Consider the following 21217-nt stretch of genomic DNA (forward strand, 5'->3'; position numbering starts at 1 on the left):
ACCCACACCAACGCTGAGAGAACATGCAAACTCCACACAGAAACGCCAACTGATCTAGCCGGCACTCAAACCAGCTGCCTTTTTGCTGTGAGGCCGCAGTGCTAACCACTGAGCCACCGTGTCACCCCCTGTTCATTCATGAATCTGCATGTGTTAGTGGCCATTGAGGGATGGATGTGATTTTCAGCTGAACTGTTTCTTTCTTTGGCTGAATGTGCTGAACACAGCGTCAGATAAACAGACGTGGAGCGGTTCACATCTGAACTGCAGTGTTTTTGCACATTTATTGCTTTGATTGACACATGTTTACAGTAGAGTTGTGTTTATTTAGTTTCTGCTGTTCATTACATGAGCAGTAATATGTGACGCTGTGAGCGTTTATCTGCTATTTATGATTCAGGTTTTATTACGAATGCTTCATCTTTTTTAATAATAATGCAGTTTTGCTGCACATTTTATTTATTTTATTAACATTTTTTTATTTTGAAGTGAAGTTTATTCATAAACTAATTTCGAGAGGATCACATGCTTATGATTGACCACAGCTGGTCCTGCATTAGCTAATCATGAACTCCCAATCATAAGATTCCTAAGTTACTATAAATAACCACAGTCTTCATTCCACATTTATCTTTATCTCGAAGAAACCCCCCTTCCTCCCCCTTCACCTCCTTTTTTTTAATAGATTGTGTGGCACGGCGGCCCAGTGGTTAGCACTGTTAGCTCCACATCAATAGCCGCGTTTCCACTATCGCGCCTAAAGCGAGCGAGCCAGGGCGAGCCAAGGCCAGTCGCGTTTCCACTATCACTTCCGGGGCGTAATCGGGCCAAAGCGGGGCTTCCTTGGGGCCAGCGTCCGGCCTTTTTTGGCCCGCCGAATACCTTGGGCCAAGGAGGGCCAACTGGGGCTTCGGGATGGGGTTACGTACAAAGGCGGAGTTTTCCTGTCAGGTAAAGAGGAGACAAGATGCTTTCTTCCCTTACATTTGTTTTGCTATCGCGCTTGATCAACTCTCTAAGAAGAAGAAAAAAAGGATATCTGTGTTCGAGGAAAATGCCGCCGAACTCGAATGTCCTTATCCAGGGATCGCTGTCTGGCCTTACACCAACAGACCACAAACAGTAAAAAAGCAATCGCTTCGGTGTTCTCCATCTTCCAGCTCTCGTAGTGATGCCAGGTTGTGTTTGTGGTTATAATTTGAGTTTTTTGTTCCCGCTGAAGTGGGCGGGTTGTGTGACGTTTGATTCGGGGGACGTTCTGGGGACAGTGTTTGCGTGACGCGCTGCGAGCAACTAGCCCGACAGTGGAAACGCGACATGATTTCGGCCTCATTTCTCAACCTCCCGGGCTACTGGCCCGGCCTGGCCCGATTAAAGCCCTGGCTCGCACTGGCCCGATAGTGGAAATGCGGCTAATAACACTGCCGGTGTTCTGACGATCTCCATCAGAATGCACAAGTGGTGCTCACTGCAGAGCCACGTGGGCAGAGCTGAGCTCCAGCAAGGGGGAGCTTGAGCTCCAGCTCCTCCTCCCTTGCACTTCTTCTCCGAGTGATGTCACTGGGGGTTGGGGTGGGGCTAAAACACCTATAGGAGGAGGAGCTCAAGCTCAATCTCCCCCTCGCTGGAGCTCAGATGGCTCTGCAGCGAGCAGTGTCTCTCAGAATGTGCTACCGCTAGCTCAATCTGTCATATTTCATCTAAAAACAACAGGGTTAGCACATCTTGTCAGCTTCAAATGTCTATCAGGATGAACTACCTGCTTAAAGAAGGGTGTAAAAACAGGGTTAGCACATCTTGTCAGCTTCAAATGTCAGAATGAACTACCACTCTAATAAACAAACGAAATATTAAACTAATGAACTGAAGGCAGTACTTGACTCTGATAGACATTTGAAGCTGCTAGGCCTTTTTCTCCAGTGTTGAATAGAGGAGTAGTTCATTTCGCTAGATATTTGAAGCTGACAAGATGTGCTGCCCCTCGAAATGAACTACTACTCTATTGAACAATGTAGAAAAAGGCGTAGCAGCTTCAAATGTCTATCAGAGTCAAGTACTGCCTTCATTTCTTTTATTTCAGTAGTTTTATAGTTAATTTGTCTAATAGAGCGGTAGTTCATTCCAATAGACATTTGAAGCATCAGAATGCACTAGCCCTGTTTTTACACAGCTTCACCATTACACCAAGATGTGCTAACCCTGTTATTTTAGACTAAATATGTCAGATTGAGCTTCCGGTAGCACATTCTGATGGGGTAGCACCGATCGTCAGATCCTCGCCGGGCTGGTGGGTGTTTCTGTGCGGAGTTTTATGTTTTGCCAGTGTCCGCGTGGGTTTCCCCCGGGTTCTCCGGTTTCCTTCCACCATCCAAAGATATACATAATACATAACAGACTAAGCAAAACAGGCACTTTGTCTAGCTCCCTTCCTCCTCAAAGGGGTTTACCTTAGCTACTTCAGCCGGGGAGTTTTTGAGATCTACCTGAGCTCAAGCTCCCCTCTCGCTCTGCGAACGGGAGGGAGCCCTGGACTCGAGGATCCCTTGAGCTCTCTTCCGGGACAGCATGCCAAAAGTGTGAACTCTTGAATTATTTTATTACATAAATTAATCATTTTTTATCGGTATCTTTTTATTGTTACTAAATTTGCTGCACTATTTATTTTAAAAGTTGTTTTATTATTTAATTTTTAATGAATGAATGAATCGTTGGTTTTCTCACTAGTTTTTTTGCTATTACTATATTTGCAATAATGCTGATTTTGCTGTACATTACAGGAGGTCTGTGAGGCTGTGAGCATTTTAGTGCTGTTCGGTTATTTATGATTCAGGTTTTATCATCAATGCACTTTTTTAAAAATTCATTTGAGTTTTTTTATTATTAAAATTTTTTTAACAAAGAAATTAATTATTATTATTATCATTATTATTATTTATTATTATTATTATTATTATTATTTATTTATTATTATTATTATTATTATTATTATTATTATCATTATTATTATTATTTATTATTATTATTATTATTATTATTTATTTATTATTATTATTATTATTATTATTATTATTATTATTATTATTATTATTTATTATTAATATCATTATTTATTATTATTATTTTTTTATTTATTTATTATTATTATTATTTATTTATTATTATTATTATTGTTATTATTATTATTATTATTTATTATTATTATTATCATTTATCATTTGCTTTTTATTATTACTAAATTAGCAATTCTGCTGCTTCAGCTTAAGCGTATTTTAATTTTTAAAAAAATATTTGTTTGACATTATTTTCAGTAAAAACATTTACGGTAATAATTATTTTAATTAGTTATTTAGAGATTGTTTAATTACATATTCAACATTTCATTTAAATAATAATTTGTAATTGGCCACATTTTGTTAAGCAATAATCAACAATAATCGATTAGGGCCAAGCAATAATAATACAACAAATAGATAAAAGCCATCTCAAGATTTGGGTCAAGCATAATAAAATGAAAATAAAAACATCTTGAGATTAAAATCATTAGAAAGACATTTTTTTACGAAAAGTCTAAATTAATTCTCAGCATTTTATTTAGACTTTTCCTCAAAATAATGTTGAGAATAAACTCATTACTCAGAGAATTTCTTTATCTCAAAGGTTTTATCTTTGAATTTAATGATTGGGGTGGCACGGTGGCTCTGTGGTTAGCACTGTGGCCTCACAGTAAGAAGGTCGCTGGTTCGAGTCCCGGCTGGGTCAGTTGGTGTTTCTGTGTGGAGTTTGCATGTTTTCCCTGTGTTGGTGTGGGTTTCCTCAGGGTGCTCCAGTTTCCCACACAGTCCAAACACATGCGCTATAGGGGAATTGATGAACTGGATTGGCTGTAGTGTGTGTGTGTGTGTGTGAATGAGTGTGTATGGATGTTTCCCAGTGATGGGTTGCAGCTGGAAGGGCATCCGCTGTGTAAAACATATGCTGGAATAGTTGGCGGTTCATTCCGCTGTGGAAAGATCCGCCAGGAAAATGAATGTATTTATATTTACATCTTTTTCCTCAAAAAATGACTTTGTCTTGGAATTTGAGTTTCTTCACAACATTTTGACCTTTCTGTCTTGAAACTTAACAAGTTTGATCAAGATGTTTTTTATATTATGTTTGTCCCTGATCCTCTACCATAATTGTTTACATTAAAGCATATAATACTGTTTAATTTAATGTACATTACATGTGTAGTTAGAGAGGTTTTAATATTTTATCACAGGTTAGTTTTTGTTTTTACTATCTGTATACACTCACCGGCCACTTTATTAGGTACACCCTGTACGACTGCTTGTTAACACAAATTTGTAATCAGCCAATCACATGGCAGCAACTCAATGTATTTAGGCATGTAGACATGGTCAAGACGATCTGCTGCAGTTCAAACTGAGCATCAGAATGGGGAAGAAAGGGGATTTAAGAGACTTTGAACGTGGCATGGTTGTTGGTGCCAGACGGGCTGCTCTGAGTATTTCAGAAACTGCTGATCTTCTGGGATTTTACGCACAACAATCTCATGAATGTGCAGCCGACAAATCTGCAGCAACTGCGTGATGCTATCATGTCAATATGGAGCAAAATCTCTGAGGAATATTTCCAGGAGCTTGTTAAATCTACACCACGGAGGATTGTCAGTTCTGAAGGCAAAAGGGGGTCCAACTCTGTACTAGTAAGGTGTACCTAATAAAGTGGCCGGTGAGTGTATATATAATGTTTTTAACTGTTTCTTCATTTCTAAGATTTGTTTTCTTTCTAAAAACAAGCTTTAAATCCCTGTATGCTTCATTTTCTTTAAACAAAAAGAAAACCAAATGCAACACAGCCATTGAATGTTGATTCACACAGGCCTTGACCACACACACAGATACTTGTATACATGCTTTACAGGGACTCTCCATAGACGTAATGTATTTTATACAGTAAATTAAACTGTTATATGGCCCTACCACAACCCTCACAGAAAACATGTAGGCAATTTTGAATATCAAGAAACGCCTGTTAGTTTTGACTTTTTGACTAACAAGGAGTGTGTATGGGTGCTTCTCAGTACTGGGTTGCATCCGCTGTGTAAAACATATCCTGCAATAGTTGGTGGTTCATTCCGCTGTGGCGATCTCTGATAAATAAGGGACTAAGCCGAAGGAAAATGGATGAATGAATTACAGGGAAACTTTCAGGGCCCTTAAAATCCTATCAGTCCTGTTGTGCACCTCTTTGCATTTTGGTTTTATACTTTTTTTTTGCTTTATTTTCTGTATTTTATGATTCATGTCTTTATTTTCCCTGTTTATTTCTGCTTCTGAGTTGCATTATGGGATGTTTATCTTTCATCAACAACTTCTAACCTTGAAATATGTGGAAAAAGGGGATTTTATGGACATTTGTAATAGTTTACAGTGCTATATTGTCTGTGTTGGTGTTGTATATTACACTACAAACACCTGATTATACATTGTCTGTTATTTTACACACTTATTTCTCTATTTCTTCTGCATTATTTTATCTCAAACATCTAAAATGTCAATAAAAGTCGCTTTGTTAAACTAGAGTTGAATTTTCCACATCAGAAGTGGACAGAGCAGAGATCAACATCCCATAATACGATTCACAACCGCAAATAAACACTTGAGAGTCCCTAAACACGGACACATCTATTCAGTGTCCACACTCTAGGCACATCAGAGACTTATTTAACATCATGAAAGAAAATGGGCATAATAGGGTCTCCTTTAAGATGTGTCCCTGGAAATCAAGTCATACCAATGTGATGCAACTTGGATGTTGATCTCTGCTCTGTCCACTTCTGATAGGAGAAAATTCAACTCTAGTTTAACAAAGGGACTTTCATTGACATTTAAGATGTTTGAATTAATATAATGTATAAGAAATAAGACTATAGAATAACAGAAAATGTATTAGCAGGTTTTTTTGGTGTCCCTGTAAACCACATAAACCTGTACACACACACACACACACACAGAGAGATGCGCTGAAGCACAAGCGGGCATGAAGATGTGATATGTGCATGTGTGCATGAGCCGCTGCTCGTCTTCATCAAACTGTGCTGCATGCTGGAGATCCTGGCACACACACACACACACACACACACACACTCGTGTCCGTCTGCTGAATGTTTTTGTACTGGGGATGTTTCTAGTTTTCGTTTTTAACCATTTGGATTGTTCTTAATGAGGATGATTGTGGATTAATGCAGCATTTGCTTCCTATTAAAACAACGATGATCAACAGCCGCCGTGTTTCTGTCTCATTTTCAGATTAAACATGTCTGTTATCAATGTGTGTTGGGACGCTGTATAAATATTAACTATAAACTAGAGCTGCGCACAAATTAATCACTTCCAAAATAAAAGCTTGTGTTGATGTAAAATGTGTGGCTCAATGGTTACCGCTGTAGCAAGAAGGTCACTGGTTCGACTCCAGGCTGGGTCAGTTGGCATTTCTGTGTGGAGTCTGCATGTTCTTCCCGTGTTGGTGTGGGTTTCCTCCGGGTGCTCAGGTTTCCCCCACATACCTAAAAAATAACAGCAATGGAACTCTAGAGCGCCATCTACTGTTAAAACTAGGCTAGTTTTAAACAGCAGATGGCGCTCTAGGCTAGTTTTAAACAGCAGATGACGCTCTAGCCTAGTCTTAAACAGCAGATGGCGCTCTAGATTAATTTTTATTAGCAGATGGCGTGCTAGGCTAGTTTTAAACAGCAGATGGCGCTCTAGATTAATTTTTAGCAAGATTGTGCTCTAGACTAGTTTTAAATAGTAGATGGTGCTTCTAGCCTAGTTTTAAACAGCAGATGGCGCTCTAGCTTAGTTTTAAACAGCAGATGGCGCTCTAGCTTAGTTTTAAACAGCAGATGGCGCTCTAGCTTAGTTTTAAACAGCAGATGGCGCTCTAGGCTAGTTTTAAACAGCAGATGGCGCTCTAGCTTAGTTTTAAACAGTAGATGGTGCTCTAGGCTAGTTTTAAACAGCAGATGGCACTCTAGGTTAGTTTAAAACAGCAGATGGCGCTCTAGGCTAGTTTTAAACAGCAGATGGCGCTCTAGACTAGTTTTACATAGTAGATGGTGCTCTAGACTAGTTTTAAACAGCAGATGGTGCTCTAGGCTAGTTTTAAACAGCAGATGGCACTCTAGGTTAGTTTAAAACAGCAGATCGCGCTCTAGGCTAGTTTTAAACAGCAGATGGCGCTCTAGACTAGTTTTACATAGTAGATGGTGCTCTAGACTAGTTTTAAACAGCAGATGGTGCTCTAGATAAATTTTTAACAGCACATGGGGCTCGAGATTTATTTTTATTAGCAGATGGCGTGCTAGGCTAGTTTTAAAACATCAGATGGCGCTCTAGCTTAGTTTTAAACAGCAGATGGCGCTCTAGATTAATTTTTAACATAAGATGGTGCTCTAGACTAGTTTTAAATAGTAGATGGTGCTTCTGGCCTAGTTTTAAACAGCAGATGACGCTCTAGATTAATTTAACAGTAGATGACGCTCTAGACTAGTTTTAAACAGCAGATGGTGCTCTAGATAAATTTTTTATATCAGATGGCGCTCTAGATTCATTTTTAATTGCAGACGGCGCTCTAGGCTAGTTTTAAACAGCAGATGACGCTCTAGCCCAGTCTTAAACAGCAGATGGCGCTCTAGATTAATTTTTAACAGTAGATGGCGCTCTAGACTAGTTTTAAATAGTAGATGGTGCTCTAGACCAGTGGTTCTCAAACTTTTAAGCCAGCGTCCCCCAATGTAAGATTGTCAAGAACTCGCGACCCCCACTACCAAAACATATCCAAACAATAAAAATAACTTATTTTAAGTTTTATAAACAGATTTATTGCATTTGAAATCAACACTAATCAAAACTAACAAGCAAAAATATATATATGCATGAGTGAGGAAAATATGTCTCAATGAAGTCCCGTTATCACAAGAAAACACATTTTTATAGCATAATTGAGTGACCATAAGAGATCATGGACGAACCGCTCACCGGCCCTGCACACACTGCTTGACATGAATTCATTAATGAATCTGTTAACGATACGTTAACTGTACTGTGTTCTCACGCCTGGTGTCTGATATTGCACAGATGCTTTTGACAGATACCTTATTATTTGTATACATCATTTTAATAGCAATAGCGGTCTTTTCATGAGCTGCAATATTAGTTTAATCTTGGTCAGTGCTAGCCATTTTGCGATGGTGTACGTGGTGTTAACTTTTACATATAGCTGACAGCGTCTGGCCATTAAATTAAGGATTAAACAGAACCTATCGTGCTTAAAATGTGTAGATGTGGCAAACTGTTACCTGAAAGTTCTGTCCCACAGACTTTACAGTGAATGCTTTAGTTATTTTCATAGCAGACTTGAAGCCAATGGAGGTCTTTTATCCACTCTTGGAAAAGTGTAGATGGTGGATTAACATTCAGCACATGATCAGTAATCAGATGTGCCATTATTTGTAGCTTTAGCTGGTTTCTAAAACTAAATCTGTCAGTGTTTTCATTCTCTCATCTTCAGCGCTTCACATTTTCGCGGTTGTAGCTCCTGTCATCTGAAGGCAGAAGGCGTTGACTGAATGATTCAGTCTAGCGCAGTGGGCCAATAAGAAGAGCGTGAAGGCAGAACAAGCGTTGCCGGGTTTGTTTACTGCTGCAAGTTGACATGACAACAGTTTTAAACTGTTCCTGAGCGCTGCGTTTCAAGTGCAATGATGCATTCTGCCTGAATGTGTCCTAAATACTTTATGAATTCATCAATAATATCTTTTAAAAATCTGAAAATATTAGCTTTCACTTACAATACTGAAAAATATATATTATAATCACTGAAAATTACACAATTTTTAAATCACCCTCGCAACCCCTGCAGGGGTCGCGACCCCCAGTTTGAGAACCACTGCTCTAGACTAGTTTTAAACAGTAGATGGCACTCTAGATTAATTTTAACAGCAGATGGCACTCTAGATTCATTTTTAAACAGCAGATGGCGCTCTAGGCTAGTTTTAAACAGCAGATGGCGCTCTAGGCTAGTTTTCAACAGTAGATGGCGCTCTAGACTAGTTTTAAATAGTAGATGGTGCTCTAGACCAGTTAAACAGTAGATGGTGCTCTAGACCAGTTTTAAACAGCAGATGGGGCTCTAGATTTATTTTTATTAGCAGATGGTGTGCTAGGCTAGTTTTAAAACATCAGATGGCGCTCTAGCTTAGTTTTAAACAACAGATAGCGCTCTAGATTAAATTTTAACAAGATGGTGCTCTAGACTAGTTTTAAATAGTAGATGGCGCTCTAGCTTAGTTTTAAACAGCAGATGGCGCTCTAGCTTAGTTTTAAACAGCAGATGGCGCTCTAGATTAATTTTTAACATAAGATGGTGCTCTAGACTAGTTTTAAATGGTAGATGGTGCTTCTGGCCTAGTTTTAAACAGCAGATGACGCTCTAGATTAATTTAACAGTAGATGACGCTCTAGACTAGTTTTAAACAGCAGATGGTGCTCTAGATAAATTTTTAATTGCAGATGGCGCTCTAGATTCATTTTTAATTGCAGATGGCGCTCTAGGCTAGTTTTAAACTGCAGATGGCGCTCTAGGCTAGTTTTAAACAGCAGACGGCGCTCTAGGCTAGTTTTAAAAAGTAGATGGCGCTCTAGGCTTGTTTTAAACAGTAGATGGCGCTCTAGACTAGTTTTAGGCTAGTTTTTTAGCAACAAACATTTATAAACTTTCCAATGGTCCTAAAATCCCACATCATATGGAGAAATGCTTTAATATGACAGAAATAAAGACACAGATACCACAGGATTGTTGTTTTTAAACCTCCAAATGGTTCTCTAGGATGGTTCTGAACAGTAGATGGTGGTCTAGGCTAGTTTAAAATAGTAGATGGCACTCTAGGCTAGTTTAAAATAGTAGATGGCGCTCTAGGCTAGTTTAAAATAGTAGATGGCGCTCTAGGCTAGTTTTTAAACTGTAGAAGGCGCTTTAGGCAAGTTCGACAACAAAAATGAATTTATAAACATCTGAATGGTCCTAAAATCCCACATTATATGGAGAAAAGCTTTAATATGACAGAAATAAAGACACAGATGCCACAGGATTATTGTTTTACAGTACAAAAACGGAAACGAAAAAACAAGATTTTATTAAAGAAGCATAAAAAATAAAACTCTTGATACATTTCTCATAACCGTCAAGTCAGCTCAAATGATACGCCGCGTACACAAGTGTTCCAGCTCGCGGTTAAAAGGTCCATAAACTTTCAAATAAAATATATTTCAATTTTAAAATTTCTTCAATAATTTTTTCTCATTTTGTTATAAATTGCCTATATGTAGTACACAGGAAAGAACAGAAACATGGAAAATAAAGAGAACTTTGCTGTAATAAAAAGGGTCACATTATAATCTGGGATATTCATGTCAAGGTAAGCAAATAAATTGTAAAAATAAAATGTGTAAAAAAAGTTTGTCCATTTTGATTTCGCTTTTTTTTTTTTGTCTTTGCATTTTTAGAAAAATTATTATCAGCTAATGCCTCATGGCTTCAAGACATGCAGAGAGTTTAACTTACAAATAATGATACATGTTCTTAAAAACTACATTAACCTTTAAATTGTGGAAAAAACTAATCCCAATGATTGTATCCAGGATATTTACAATTAGGCCTGAAACTCCGTTATTGAAATCACTTTTGGTTCGGCGTACAAAAGGAATTAAAGCGAACGTAAAGGAAAGAGTAGAGCGATATCAGGGCAGGAAAATGATTGATGGGGAAACAGCGTCTGACGTCGTTCCGATGCCTGAGATTCGCCTCAGTGAACCCTGTATGAAGCCTTTGAGGAAAACAAGAGAAGATTCAACCTCAGGTCAACATGACCTTCATCGCCAAAACTCACACGTACACACACACACACACTCACTCAGCCGAAAAACTAGCTAGCTTCAGTTCCTCGCAACCTACAACACGCTTGCGTTTCCAAAACCACAGTCCCAAACAAACTAAACAAAGGCTTAAATATTCTGTACAAATACTCCTAAGCCAATCTTCAAACGTGGAAGAGCGGAGAAGGTTCGACACAATCTTCGTTTTCTCGGCAGCGACTTTCACCACCAAGGCACCGTTTACTGTAGGGCTGTGGTGATCCGCTTATCATTAGTATTATTATTATTGTTTTTAATTTAGCATTGCACATCGTGGACCGTTTCTGAGATTTTCACAATGCATCGCCATTCTCTCTGATCTAGTTTGCCATCTGATGACGTTCTAGGCTAGTGTTTAAACAGCAAATGGTGCTCTAGGCTAGATGTAAAAAGCAGATGGCGCTCGGCTAGTTTTAAATCGCATATGGCACTCTAGGCTAGTTTTAAACAGCTGATGGCGCTCTTAGCTAGTTTTTAACAGTAGATGGTGCTCTTAGCTAGTTTTTAACAGTAGATGGTGCTCTAGGCTAGTTTTTAACTCTAGACAACACTCTAGGCTAGTTTTTACCAGCATATGGCGCTCTAGACTAATTTTTAAACTGTAGATGGCACTCTAGACTAGTTTTATAAAAGCAGATGGCGCCGTAAATGGAGCACTAGGATGGTTCTTAACAGTAGATGGCGCTCTCAGCTAGCTTTTAAACAGCAAATGGTGCTCTCGGCTACTTTTTAATAGCAGATGGTGCTCTAGAATAGTTTAACAACAGATGGCGCTCTAGGCTAGTTTTTAAACAGCAGATGTCGCTTTAGTTTTCTTTTTAATTAAAGATGGTGCTCTATGCTAATTTTTAAACAGCAGATGGCGCTCTAGGCTAGTTTTTAAACAGCAGATGGCGCTCTAGGCTAGTTTTTAAACAGCAGATGGCGCTCTAGGCTAGTTTTTAAACAGCAGATGGCGCTCTAGGCTAGTTTTTAAACAGCAGATGGCGCTCTAGGCTAGTTTTCAAACAGCAGATGGCGCTCTAGGCTAGTTTTCAAACAGCAGATGGCGCTCTAGGCTTCTTTTTAATTGCAGATGGTGCTCTAGGCTAGTTTTTAAACAGCAGATGACGCTCTCGGCTAGTTTTAAACAGCAGATGGCGTTCTCGGCTAGTTTTAAACAGCAGATGGTGCTCTAGGCTAGTTTTTAAACAGCATATGGTGCTCTCGGCTAGTTTTAAAGAGCAGATGGCGCTCTCGGATAGTTTTTAACAGCAGATGGCGCCCTACACTAGTTTTTAAACAGCAGAAGGTCCTCTCGGCTAGTTTTAAACAGCAGATGGTGCTAGTTTTAACACTAGATGGCACTAGGCTAGTTTAACAATACATTGTGCTCTAAGCTAGTTTTTAACAGCAGATGGCACTCTTGGCTGGTTTTTAACAGCAGATGGCGCTCTTGGCTAGTTTATAAACTGCAGATAGCGCTTAAATTCTAGTCTTAATTGCAGATGGCACTCTAGGCTAATTTCAAACAGCAGATGGCGCTCAAACTCTATCTAGAAACAGGCTCAAATACCCAGAAATAAGATAGCATTGTGCGTCATGCAAGTGGTCAAAAGTACATGAACCTCAACTTTTATGCCACGAAATTAACAAACAGCTTTACTTTGCACACTCTTGTAATGCGCTTAAACATTTCGTAACTTTATTTTAATTTGAGTTCAATGTGCATGGAATTGGAGGATGTTTGTAAAGCATACAGCGCCATCTGTTGGTAACATCTAATTTCAGAATTCATTCAATCAAGAGTCGCAATGCATTCGGAAAATTTCAGAATCAATGCAAAATCATTTGTTGATTTGCAATGCATGCGATCATCACCACAGCTCTAGCTGACTGCTCTCAAAGTCTGGCACATTTAATAGTCCTCAATGAAATCTGTACAACTCATGCAAACGAGGATGTCTGAAAAACAAAAACAAAAGTCCCTCACGTTTCAGGAAAAACAACGTACGGAAGCCCTGCGTGATTTAGCTGCCACACAGACTCGAGCGGGACTGAAGATCCTGTTTATAAGCGAAAACCTGAAGTGTAGTGTGTAACCGGAAGCCCTTTAGAGTGAGTTCATGGCTTGTTGGGTTTAAAACGGGGCTACGGATGTCGAAAACAGCGGCTACGTTTATAGGCAGCGGACGAGGAAAACCACAGCGGGACTAAGTGCGACAGCCGGAAGACAGACTCCAACTCCAGCCAAAGACATTTCAGTGTGTCGCAGTGCACAAATCAGGATGACCACACACACACATTCGCAAACGAAAAAAAAAAACATTCGAGTTGAAGATGGAGGGCGCCGTTCACATCGGCACAGAAAAGTGTAACAGATTCGTCCAAATACTGGCAACCCTGTTTCAGGAGTGTAGACTGCTGGAATGAACAACACACACTGTCATCATCGTGTTTTAAGGTAGTGTGGCGAAAAGAGAAAATGCACGGTTATGATACTTATAACATGTACTACTCTAGCTATCTCAGATTCAACATCAACTAGTACGTATAAATATTAAGTGTTACAGGAATAACCTCTCAACGTTTTGGTCTAAATGAGCGTTCGCAGTCTGGCGCTGCATTTAAAAAATGAGCACACACACACACACACACACACAAAAAAACAACTTTTAAAAAATAATTTAAAAATCGGCAACCCTCTAAAAAACAAACACAATGCATTAGAAAAAAGTGCAGCGTAAAAGTTGAAAAATATCTGCGAGTAGAAAAAGGGAAGCATGAACTGGAGAAAAAAACCCACCGAATATGAACATGAGCGCTAGTAAGACAAATAAAACAAGTACTTGAGTGGGTAACAACGTCATTATTATCATCATTATTATTATTATTATTGTCAATAAATCAAGAATAGTGTCATATTTAATCATTGCGGTCGCTCCTATGAAGGCGCTCTTTAAGAGAAGATGCGAATGCACTGTGTGGCAGGAGTGTGGCACACCGGGCACTCGGCGTCCGACGACTGGCAGATCTGACCGGCGCAGTCCATGCAGAACAGATTGTGTCCGCAGGGCACCAGCGCAGCCGTCACCTCGCTCTCGCAGCACACGTAACAGTCTCGAGGAACCATTCCGGCTAGCGCGCCTGCTTTCAGGCGACCTAGCATAGTAGCAGAAATGCCAACACCACTGCCGCCACCTTCAGAATCGGTTGGAGATCCACCAGGAATTGACGACGCAGAGCAGGACGAATACCCGGTTGTGCTTCCTCCACTACTGCTGCTGCTTCCTCCAGAAAACGATCCACCGCCGCCGCCATTTTGGAGCCAGGAGAGAGTGCTGAGTGGGTCGCTTTGGGCTCGGCGTGCGAGAGGGTGATCAGGGTCGGGTGATAGACGTGGAGTGACAGCTCCACCGCTGAGGCCGCTGCTATTGCGCCGGACAGGCTGCGGCTGCTGCTTTGCTCCGTTAACGAAGGGCGCCCAAATATTAGCAGCGCCAAACTCGAAACCCATATCTTCATTAGTCGCTGGCAAACTAGGAGTCGAGTCGCCTCCAAAAGAGAAGCTTCCCCCTGCGCTGCTGGTGCTGAACGGACTCGTCGGGCTTCCTCCGTCTGCTGCGCGGCGTGTTGCGGAAAACGACTCTGTGTTTGAGAATGACGTTTTACGATGCATGGCAGGCGGCGGAGCCGCAGAATTGTGAGTTGCACGTGACCAAAGCGCACCGCTCAATCCCAGCGCACCCAAACCCTCTAAACTAACATCCGTCCCGTTGCTATGGAAGTCATTATCGCCTTGGAGATCCACGAATGCGCCGGTGCGTAGAGTTATGTGTGTTTCGATCTCCTCTCGGGCACGGTCCACGTTTTCCGGCATGCCTGTGACCTCAAACACGGGATCTTTCTCTCGGCTCGGCGTTACGATGTAGGTGTGCGTCTGCTGCTGGATGCGCTTGATCGTGGCTCCTTTAGGGCCCACTACTAAGCCCACGACTCTGTAGGGCACGCGCACCTGTATGGTGGTCTGTCCTGGCAGGTTTGGCGGGCCGGGGAGCGAGCCGCTGGACCCAGGAGCGCTGGCACCGGCTTTGCAGCGTGAGGCTCGGATCATGGAGAAGTGCTCGGCGGCGGAGATGATCTCCCGTTTGGCCATTTCCACATCTTCACGCCGTCCCGTCACGATGAACACCGGCTCTTCTCCTCGCACCGGGGTTTTGATGTAGGTGTTTGTTTTTGCACGTAATGCTTTGATCTTGCAACCTGTGGAAAACAGAAAGACGAAAGCAAATGTTAGAAAGAGCATCGCTGAACTGGAAGGTTCATTTCCATTACTTTTAGTCATTCAGCACCCATAATGAGGAGGCATTCAGCGATTCAACAAGAGGCAATACACACAATTTGTAATTATACACATGAACTGCTCACATTTAGCAGATGCTTTTCTCTAAAGTGACTTACACCCATAACAACACACCCAGGGAGCATTTACATTTACCTCTGCAAAGTGTTTTAAGGGCTGTGGCTTTATAAATATTTTAATAGTGCATAATGAAGTTTAATAAAGATTTGTTTTATTGAATTATTTAAATGATGAACGCCATGCAATGTTATTTTACATTTGATTATTCAATTTCTGAAGACTATAAAGCACTGTTGTTTATGTCACTTTAATATTTGCTTTGTTGTGTTTATGACTGGAGTTTATTTTATGTATATACAAACTTGCATATATATATATATATATATATATATATATATATATATATATATATATATATATATATATATATGTATATATATATATATATATATATATATATATATATATATATATATATATATATATATATATATATATATATATATATATATATATATATATATATAAAGAAATATAGATATAATATATATCTATATTTAACTCTCCTACAAAATCATCCCAATGAATGTAAAGTAACGACATTCCAAATAGATATTCAAGTCATCTGGTAAAATTGTATTTATATTGCAATATATAAAGTAGAGAAAAAAATATTGCAATGTCAAATTTTCCAATATCGTGCAGCCCTAATATATAAATATATAAATATATATATATATATATATATATATATATATATATATATATATATATATATATATATATATATATATACATATATACATATATATATATATATATATACATATATACATATATATACATATATACATATATATACATATATATACATATACACACACAGTACAGATGTATTTTCTACTTCTATTTTGCATGTGATTAATTTTTGCCGAGCACTAAAAACTTCAAAAATAGCTGCCATTAATTTTGCAAGCAGTTGCATGATTTTAAGTAATTTATTTAATCATGCAAATATTTGTTTTATGTACTCATCATTGAGAGATTACATGGTTTACCGCACTTTAAAAAGATACAATTTCCTTCTTCTTTTGAACAAACAATGATATTTTGCAATACTGCTGGTATCTGGCACCCATTGACTTGCACAGTAATGTTTTCTACTATGGACGCAGCCAGCATTCTTCAAAATATCTTCAACAAGAAACTTGGGTTTTACATTTTGGGGTGAAATATTAATATCCAATTAAACAAGATGAATTAAACTCACAAATTATTAAAATGACAAACTATTTTAGTCAGAGGTCATTTTATTCGAAACAATATATCCATATATTTTTATTTATTTATCTAACACATTTATCTAAGTGCAAATGTTTGAAAAATAAAGGAAAATAAGTTAATTTAATAATAAAAACAACAACAAAAATAACAAACTGTTAATATTATTATTATTGTGTTCAAAATAGTGATGAGCAAATTACGGAGGACTTGAAATGATATTCATACATCAATATTATAACTACATGGTAATAAATGAATGCTCTGTATATTCACTGTTTACATTACTCTGAGGTTGAGTTTGGGTTAGTGTGGGTAGATGTTAATAAAATACAATGAATGGGTAATTTAATAAGTAATTCTCGTAATAATTACTGTTTTTATATTACCGTAAGGATTTGGGTAGACGTTAATAAAATATAATGGGTTATTTAACCTCCAGCCGCAGCTGTATCCCTTCTACAATAACCAGACAGAGGCGCACTGTTCCTTTAAATGCGCTCCGCTTCCTGCGCTCAGCCAATGGCGTGCGTGCTGTGTGATGTCATCGCGAGAGTCTGAGCGCATGGCGTTTCAAACAAAGAGAACAATGCCGCTCCGAGGCAAACCGCTCAAATCACGATTATTTAACACAAACGCAGATCAGAAACCAACGCATATCAGCCCCTGTCACTGATGCCCGCGCCGTACAGCGAGCAGCGCAGACGCAGTCAGCACAAGCGGCCTGTAATCCTGCGTAACTCCGCGGTATATCCTCACATGACCTGCGGCCGAGCGCGGATCGATGCGCGGCAGACAGACGGAGAGATGATGGGCGTGTGGAGGACAGGACAGACGCAGAGATCCACACGAGGCTCTTTTGTCTGGTTTAGAGCGCGAGACACGTCCATACCCCCCTCCCTAACCACACCAAACCCCTCCTCCACCCACCCACCCACACAACAACATCCATCCCTCCATCTATGCATTCACACACAGCACTCAGAGAAAAACGCCAGACAGCACCAAAACAATAGCTGAATGTGCAGCGTCGAAGAAAATATTCAAATCACAGCGTTTGCATGCAATCTCACACAGCAATATTACTTCAAGTGAAGATTTCCCAGTATTCAAATGCAAAGATTTACAGTTCATGATCTGGCATTGTGGAAAACTCTGATATTTCTGAGTCTTTATTGTTCATTTATTACTTTCTGTTGTTTTTTTGCCTGCAAATATGAATATTTCTATTATGTTTTAAATGATAAAACCAAATGCAATGCATTTATTTGTTCTTGATGCACACTGAAATAATTCCAAATGATAATCCCAGTCCAATTACACCTAAGGTGATCAATTGCTGATGGTTGAATATAATCTATTTACAATCCATGACCTCATGGAACACATTTTGAAAATATCCCCACACACAATCAATAAATCAGTGTTTTTATTGTTTAAATGCATTGCATTTGTTTCATAATCTCAAAATCTGCATGCAAATAACTACTTGCAACGTTCTTATGTTCAAGTGCACTCAAGTGCTCATTTGCATGCAAATATGAATATTTGTATTATATGTGAAATGCAAACAAATGCATTGCATTACATTTATTTAAGCCCTGAACAATCTGAGGCACGCCTACCGGTTAAATTATTCAAACAATGCATTTATTATGCATGATTTTATTTAGGTAAACATTCATATTTCCAATGCAACTGACCAGTACACAACTGTAGCGTTATTGTTCAAATGCATTGCATTTATGCTTATAATCTCCTACTTTTAATATGCAAATAACTCCCTGAACTGCCTTCCCATTGTTCAGAGAAAGTATGCTCAATGAGATTCTAAACATTGTATAGCATTTATTAGTTCATAACATGTACCAGACAGATTGTCTACGATCTGCTGCAGTCAATATCTCAGTCAGTTTACCTTGTCTGCCGACGATCTCCGCCACATGCTCAGAGGAGGGCACGGGCACACACTCGGTCATGTTGACACTTCTCTTGCGGAGCACTGCGCTTTGTTCCCCGAGGATGGAGGAGTGCGGCCCGGCCATGTGATATCCTCCACCACCACTTCCACCTCCTGAGCCGTAGTACTCCGGAGAGGGCGAGCAGGAGCCGGGCGACTCCCGCGAGCCGCTGCTGTGCTCCATCATCTGCAGGTCCACGTATCCCCCTCCTCCGTTACAGCTCTCTCCGGCCGAGCTCCCGTCCAGACACTCCACCTTCTCTAGGGCCATGCGGGACAGCTGGTCCAGGGCGAAGCGCAGCGCTTCCTGGTGCTCCTCATCCCGGGGATCCTGCTCTATCTCGCGGGCGCCGCCGCCGCTCTGCCCGCTCTCGTGCTCCATGATGTCAGGGTGAAACAGGGGACTCGGCATAGTCGACCCCGCGTGCGCATCAGACACCCAGCAGACTGTGCTTTCTAGAGAAAAGGACACATATAAACATAATGAGAAGTGATTTAGACCATTAGTAAACACTCGGTAGAGTTTAAGACACGCTGCTGAGTGACCGGAGCGAGCGCTCTTCTTGTTTTCCAGCGCTGCCTTTTGTCTTTATTGTTTGCGCTCAGCTTTAGCACCGCGCGTGTTTTTGTTTAATAACTCGGTTATAGCGCATGACATGCGGCAGCTATCGCGCTGAGCACACGGCAGAAGTGTGTGTGAGGCATTTGAGTCATTAAATGTGTTATTCAGTGAGTTTAAACAGAGATGTCGGATGTGGAAGCGCTGTGTTGTTAGCCGCGCCGCTAACCGGAGATGATCAGTCACATTGTCGCCTTTGTTTGTGGATGTGAGCCGAGCACCACGCGGGCGACCCCGGCCGGTACAAACCCCAATGAGGGAGAAACTCACACGGTACACGGAAATGCGTTCAATAAAATAACGGAAGGCTCACCGTGTGTGCTCCCGCGCCGCCGGCTGCTGTTTTCCGCAGTTTTCTGGATGATGAGGCTGGTGGAGGGGACGGCTAACCGCTAGCTGCTAACTGTTTTTGGGGGGCGTTGGAGCAAAAGAGTAGCTTTTAAAGCATTCGCGGTCAAACTGGAGCTCCAGCGCGGCTCGGATCACTCGTCCCGCCTCGGCACCGCTCGCACCCGGGATCTGCTCATGATTTTCTGCGGGTTTTCACGCGTGGAAGTCTGGAGACTCTCAGAGCGCTTTCTGTCGGTTCCTCCAGTCCGCCGCCTTTGTCTGTCTGTGCAGCAGAATCACTCACACACACGCGTCTCTCTCTCCCTCTCTCTCTCTCCATCTCTGACGTCACCGGCGCACAACAAAGGGTTCAAAGGCCACTTCTGCATATTTACAAACAAAACATTTCGAATTCGCATCCCTCACATTAATAAACTGATATATTTACACTGAACAAATGTTCAGAGCAAGTCCAATCATAATATAAACACATATAGAGCTATTTTAAAAATGAAGAAAATTAATAAATAACTCAAGCAGAGGGAAGACTTATGCATCAGTGATATTTCCACAAAATAATGATCATAATATTCCAAGAGTCTTTCACTTTTCTTGATTTGAAGCAATCTGAGAGATGTAATCCACTGAAAATAATATTCATTGGATTTACTCATTTATTTTAAGATAAAGGGTCTGCATTTTTTCCTGTTTTTTTTTTTGTTTTGTTAACATTTAAATACAATTTCATTATCTGAAAATAAGAAAGCGAGCAGAACCATGCCATTTTGTAATGACTTATGTGCATTATATTCAATTTATATACTTTAATTGACTCTTAAAAGTCTTTAAAATACCCTCAAGCTCATATTCATTCAGTTTCCTTCGGCTTAGTCCCTAAATTCATCAGGGGTCACCACAGTGGAATGAACCACCAACTTATCCAGCATTTGTTTTACACAGCGGATGTCCTCCCAGCTGCAACCCATTCACGCACACTCATACACTAGGGCCAATCTAGTTCATCAATTCCCCTATAGTGCATGTGATTGGACTGTGGGGGAAACCGGAGCACCCACAGGAGACCCACGCCAACACGGGGAGAACATGCAAACTCCACACAGAAACACTAACTGATCCAGCCGGGACTCGAACCAGCGACCTTCTTGCTGTGAGGTGGCAGTGCTGCTAACCACTTCTGAGGCTCAGAAGAGGTCACCGGGGAAGGTGGTAACAGCAGCCAGTAAGTAGTTGGGAATAAAAGTAAAGAGTATTGAAAGTAAGAGTACTAAATCAGGCAATCATGATTGTCAATGACGAGAGGCATCCTTTATCAAACACCTTCCAATTGTTACCATCAGGTCGTCGATATTGAGTTCCCGGGTGTTTAAGAAATAGGACAACATTATTATTTAGACCCCAAGCAATTAAGATTTTAAATTCCTCCACCCTCAGTAGGAGTTAACGGCCAGTAGACTGAATATTTATTTAGAGTAGGGGTTTTAATGATTTACTTATATATATATATGCCAAATGTGAAATGTCCTAACTCTCATAAGTCATGAGTGTGTGCTGCAAATGAATCTTCCCTGCAGGGACAAATGGAGTTAACTCCCAGGGCCGTTAATATGGGTGTTGATATTTAGCCGCACAATGTTGGTGTTTCATCCATTTTCTTTTTGGCTTAGTCTCTTTATTAATCTGGGGTC

At 40.2% G+C, this 21217-nt stretch overlaps 1 protein-coding gene across 1 annotated transcript; it reads right to left on the reverse strand.

Moving 5' to 3' along the window:
- Window positions 1-10156: 10156 nt before the first annotated feature.
- On the reverse strand, window positions 10157-19814 carry LOC130214653 (RNA-binding protein MEX3B). Its single transcript, XM_056446442.1, has 3 exons — window positions 19495-19814; window positions 18521-19018; window positions 10157-15221 (listed from the first exon to the last, which is right to left on the reverse strand). Exons 2-3 carry the CDS (start codon window positions 18972-18974, stop codon window positions 13918-13920), a joined length of 1758 nt encoding a protein of 585 aa, XP_056302417.1. The 5' UTR covers window positions 18975-19018; window positions 19495-19814; the 3' UTR covers window positions 10157-13917.
- Between the last annotated feature and the right edge of the window lie 1403 nt (window positions 19815-21217).

This window comes from Danio aesculapii, chromosome 2 (assembly GCF_903798145.1).
Source record: "Danio aesculapii chromosome 2, fDanAes4.1, whole genome shotgun sequence".
NCBI lineage: Eukaryota > Metazoa > Chordata > Actinopteri > Cypriniformes > Danionidae > Danio > Danio aesculapii.

What these genes read in the sequence shown, in the direction of transcription:
- LOC130214653 (XM_056446442.1), bottom strand. Translation starts at nt 18,974, where the DNA reads ATGCCGAGTCCCCTGTTTCACCCTGACATCATGGAGCACGAGAGCGGG. An exon ending in GGAGATCGTCGGCAGACAAG is followed by an intron (nt 15,222 to 18,520) that starts GTAAACTGACTG and finishes TGTTTTCCACAG; the next exon opens with GTTGCAAGATCAAAGCATTA.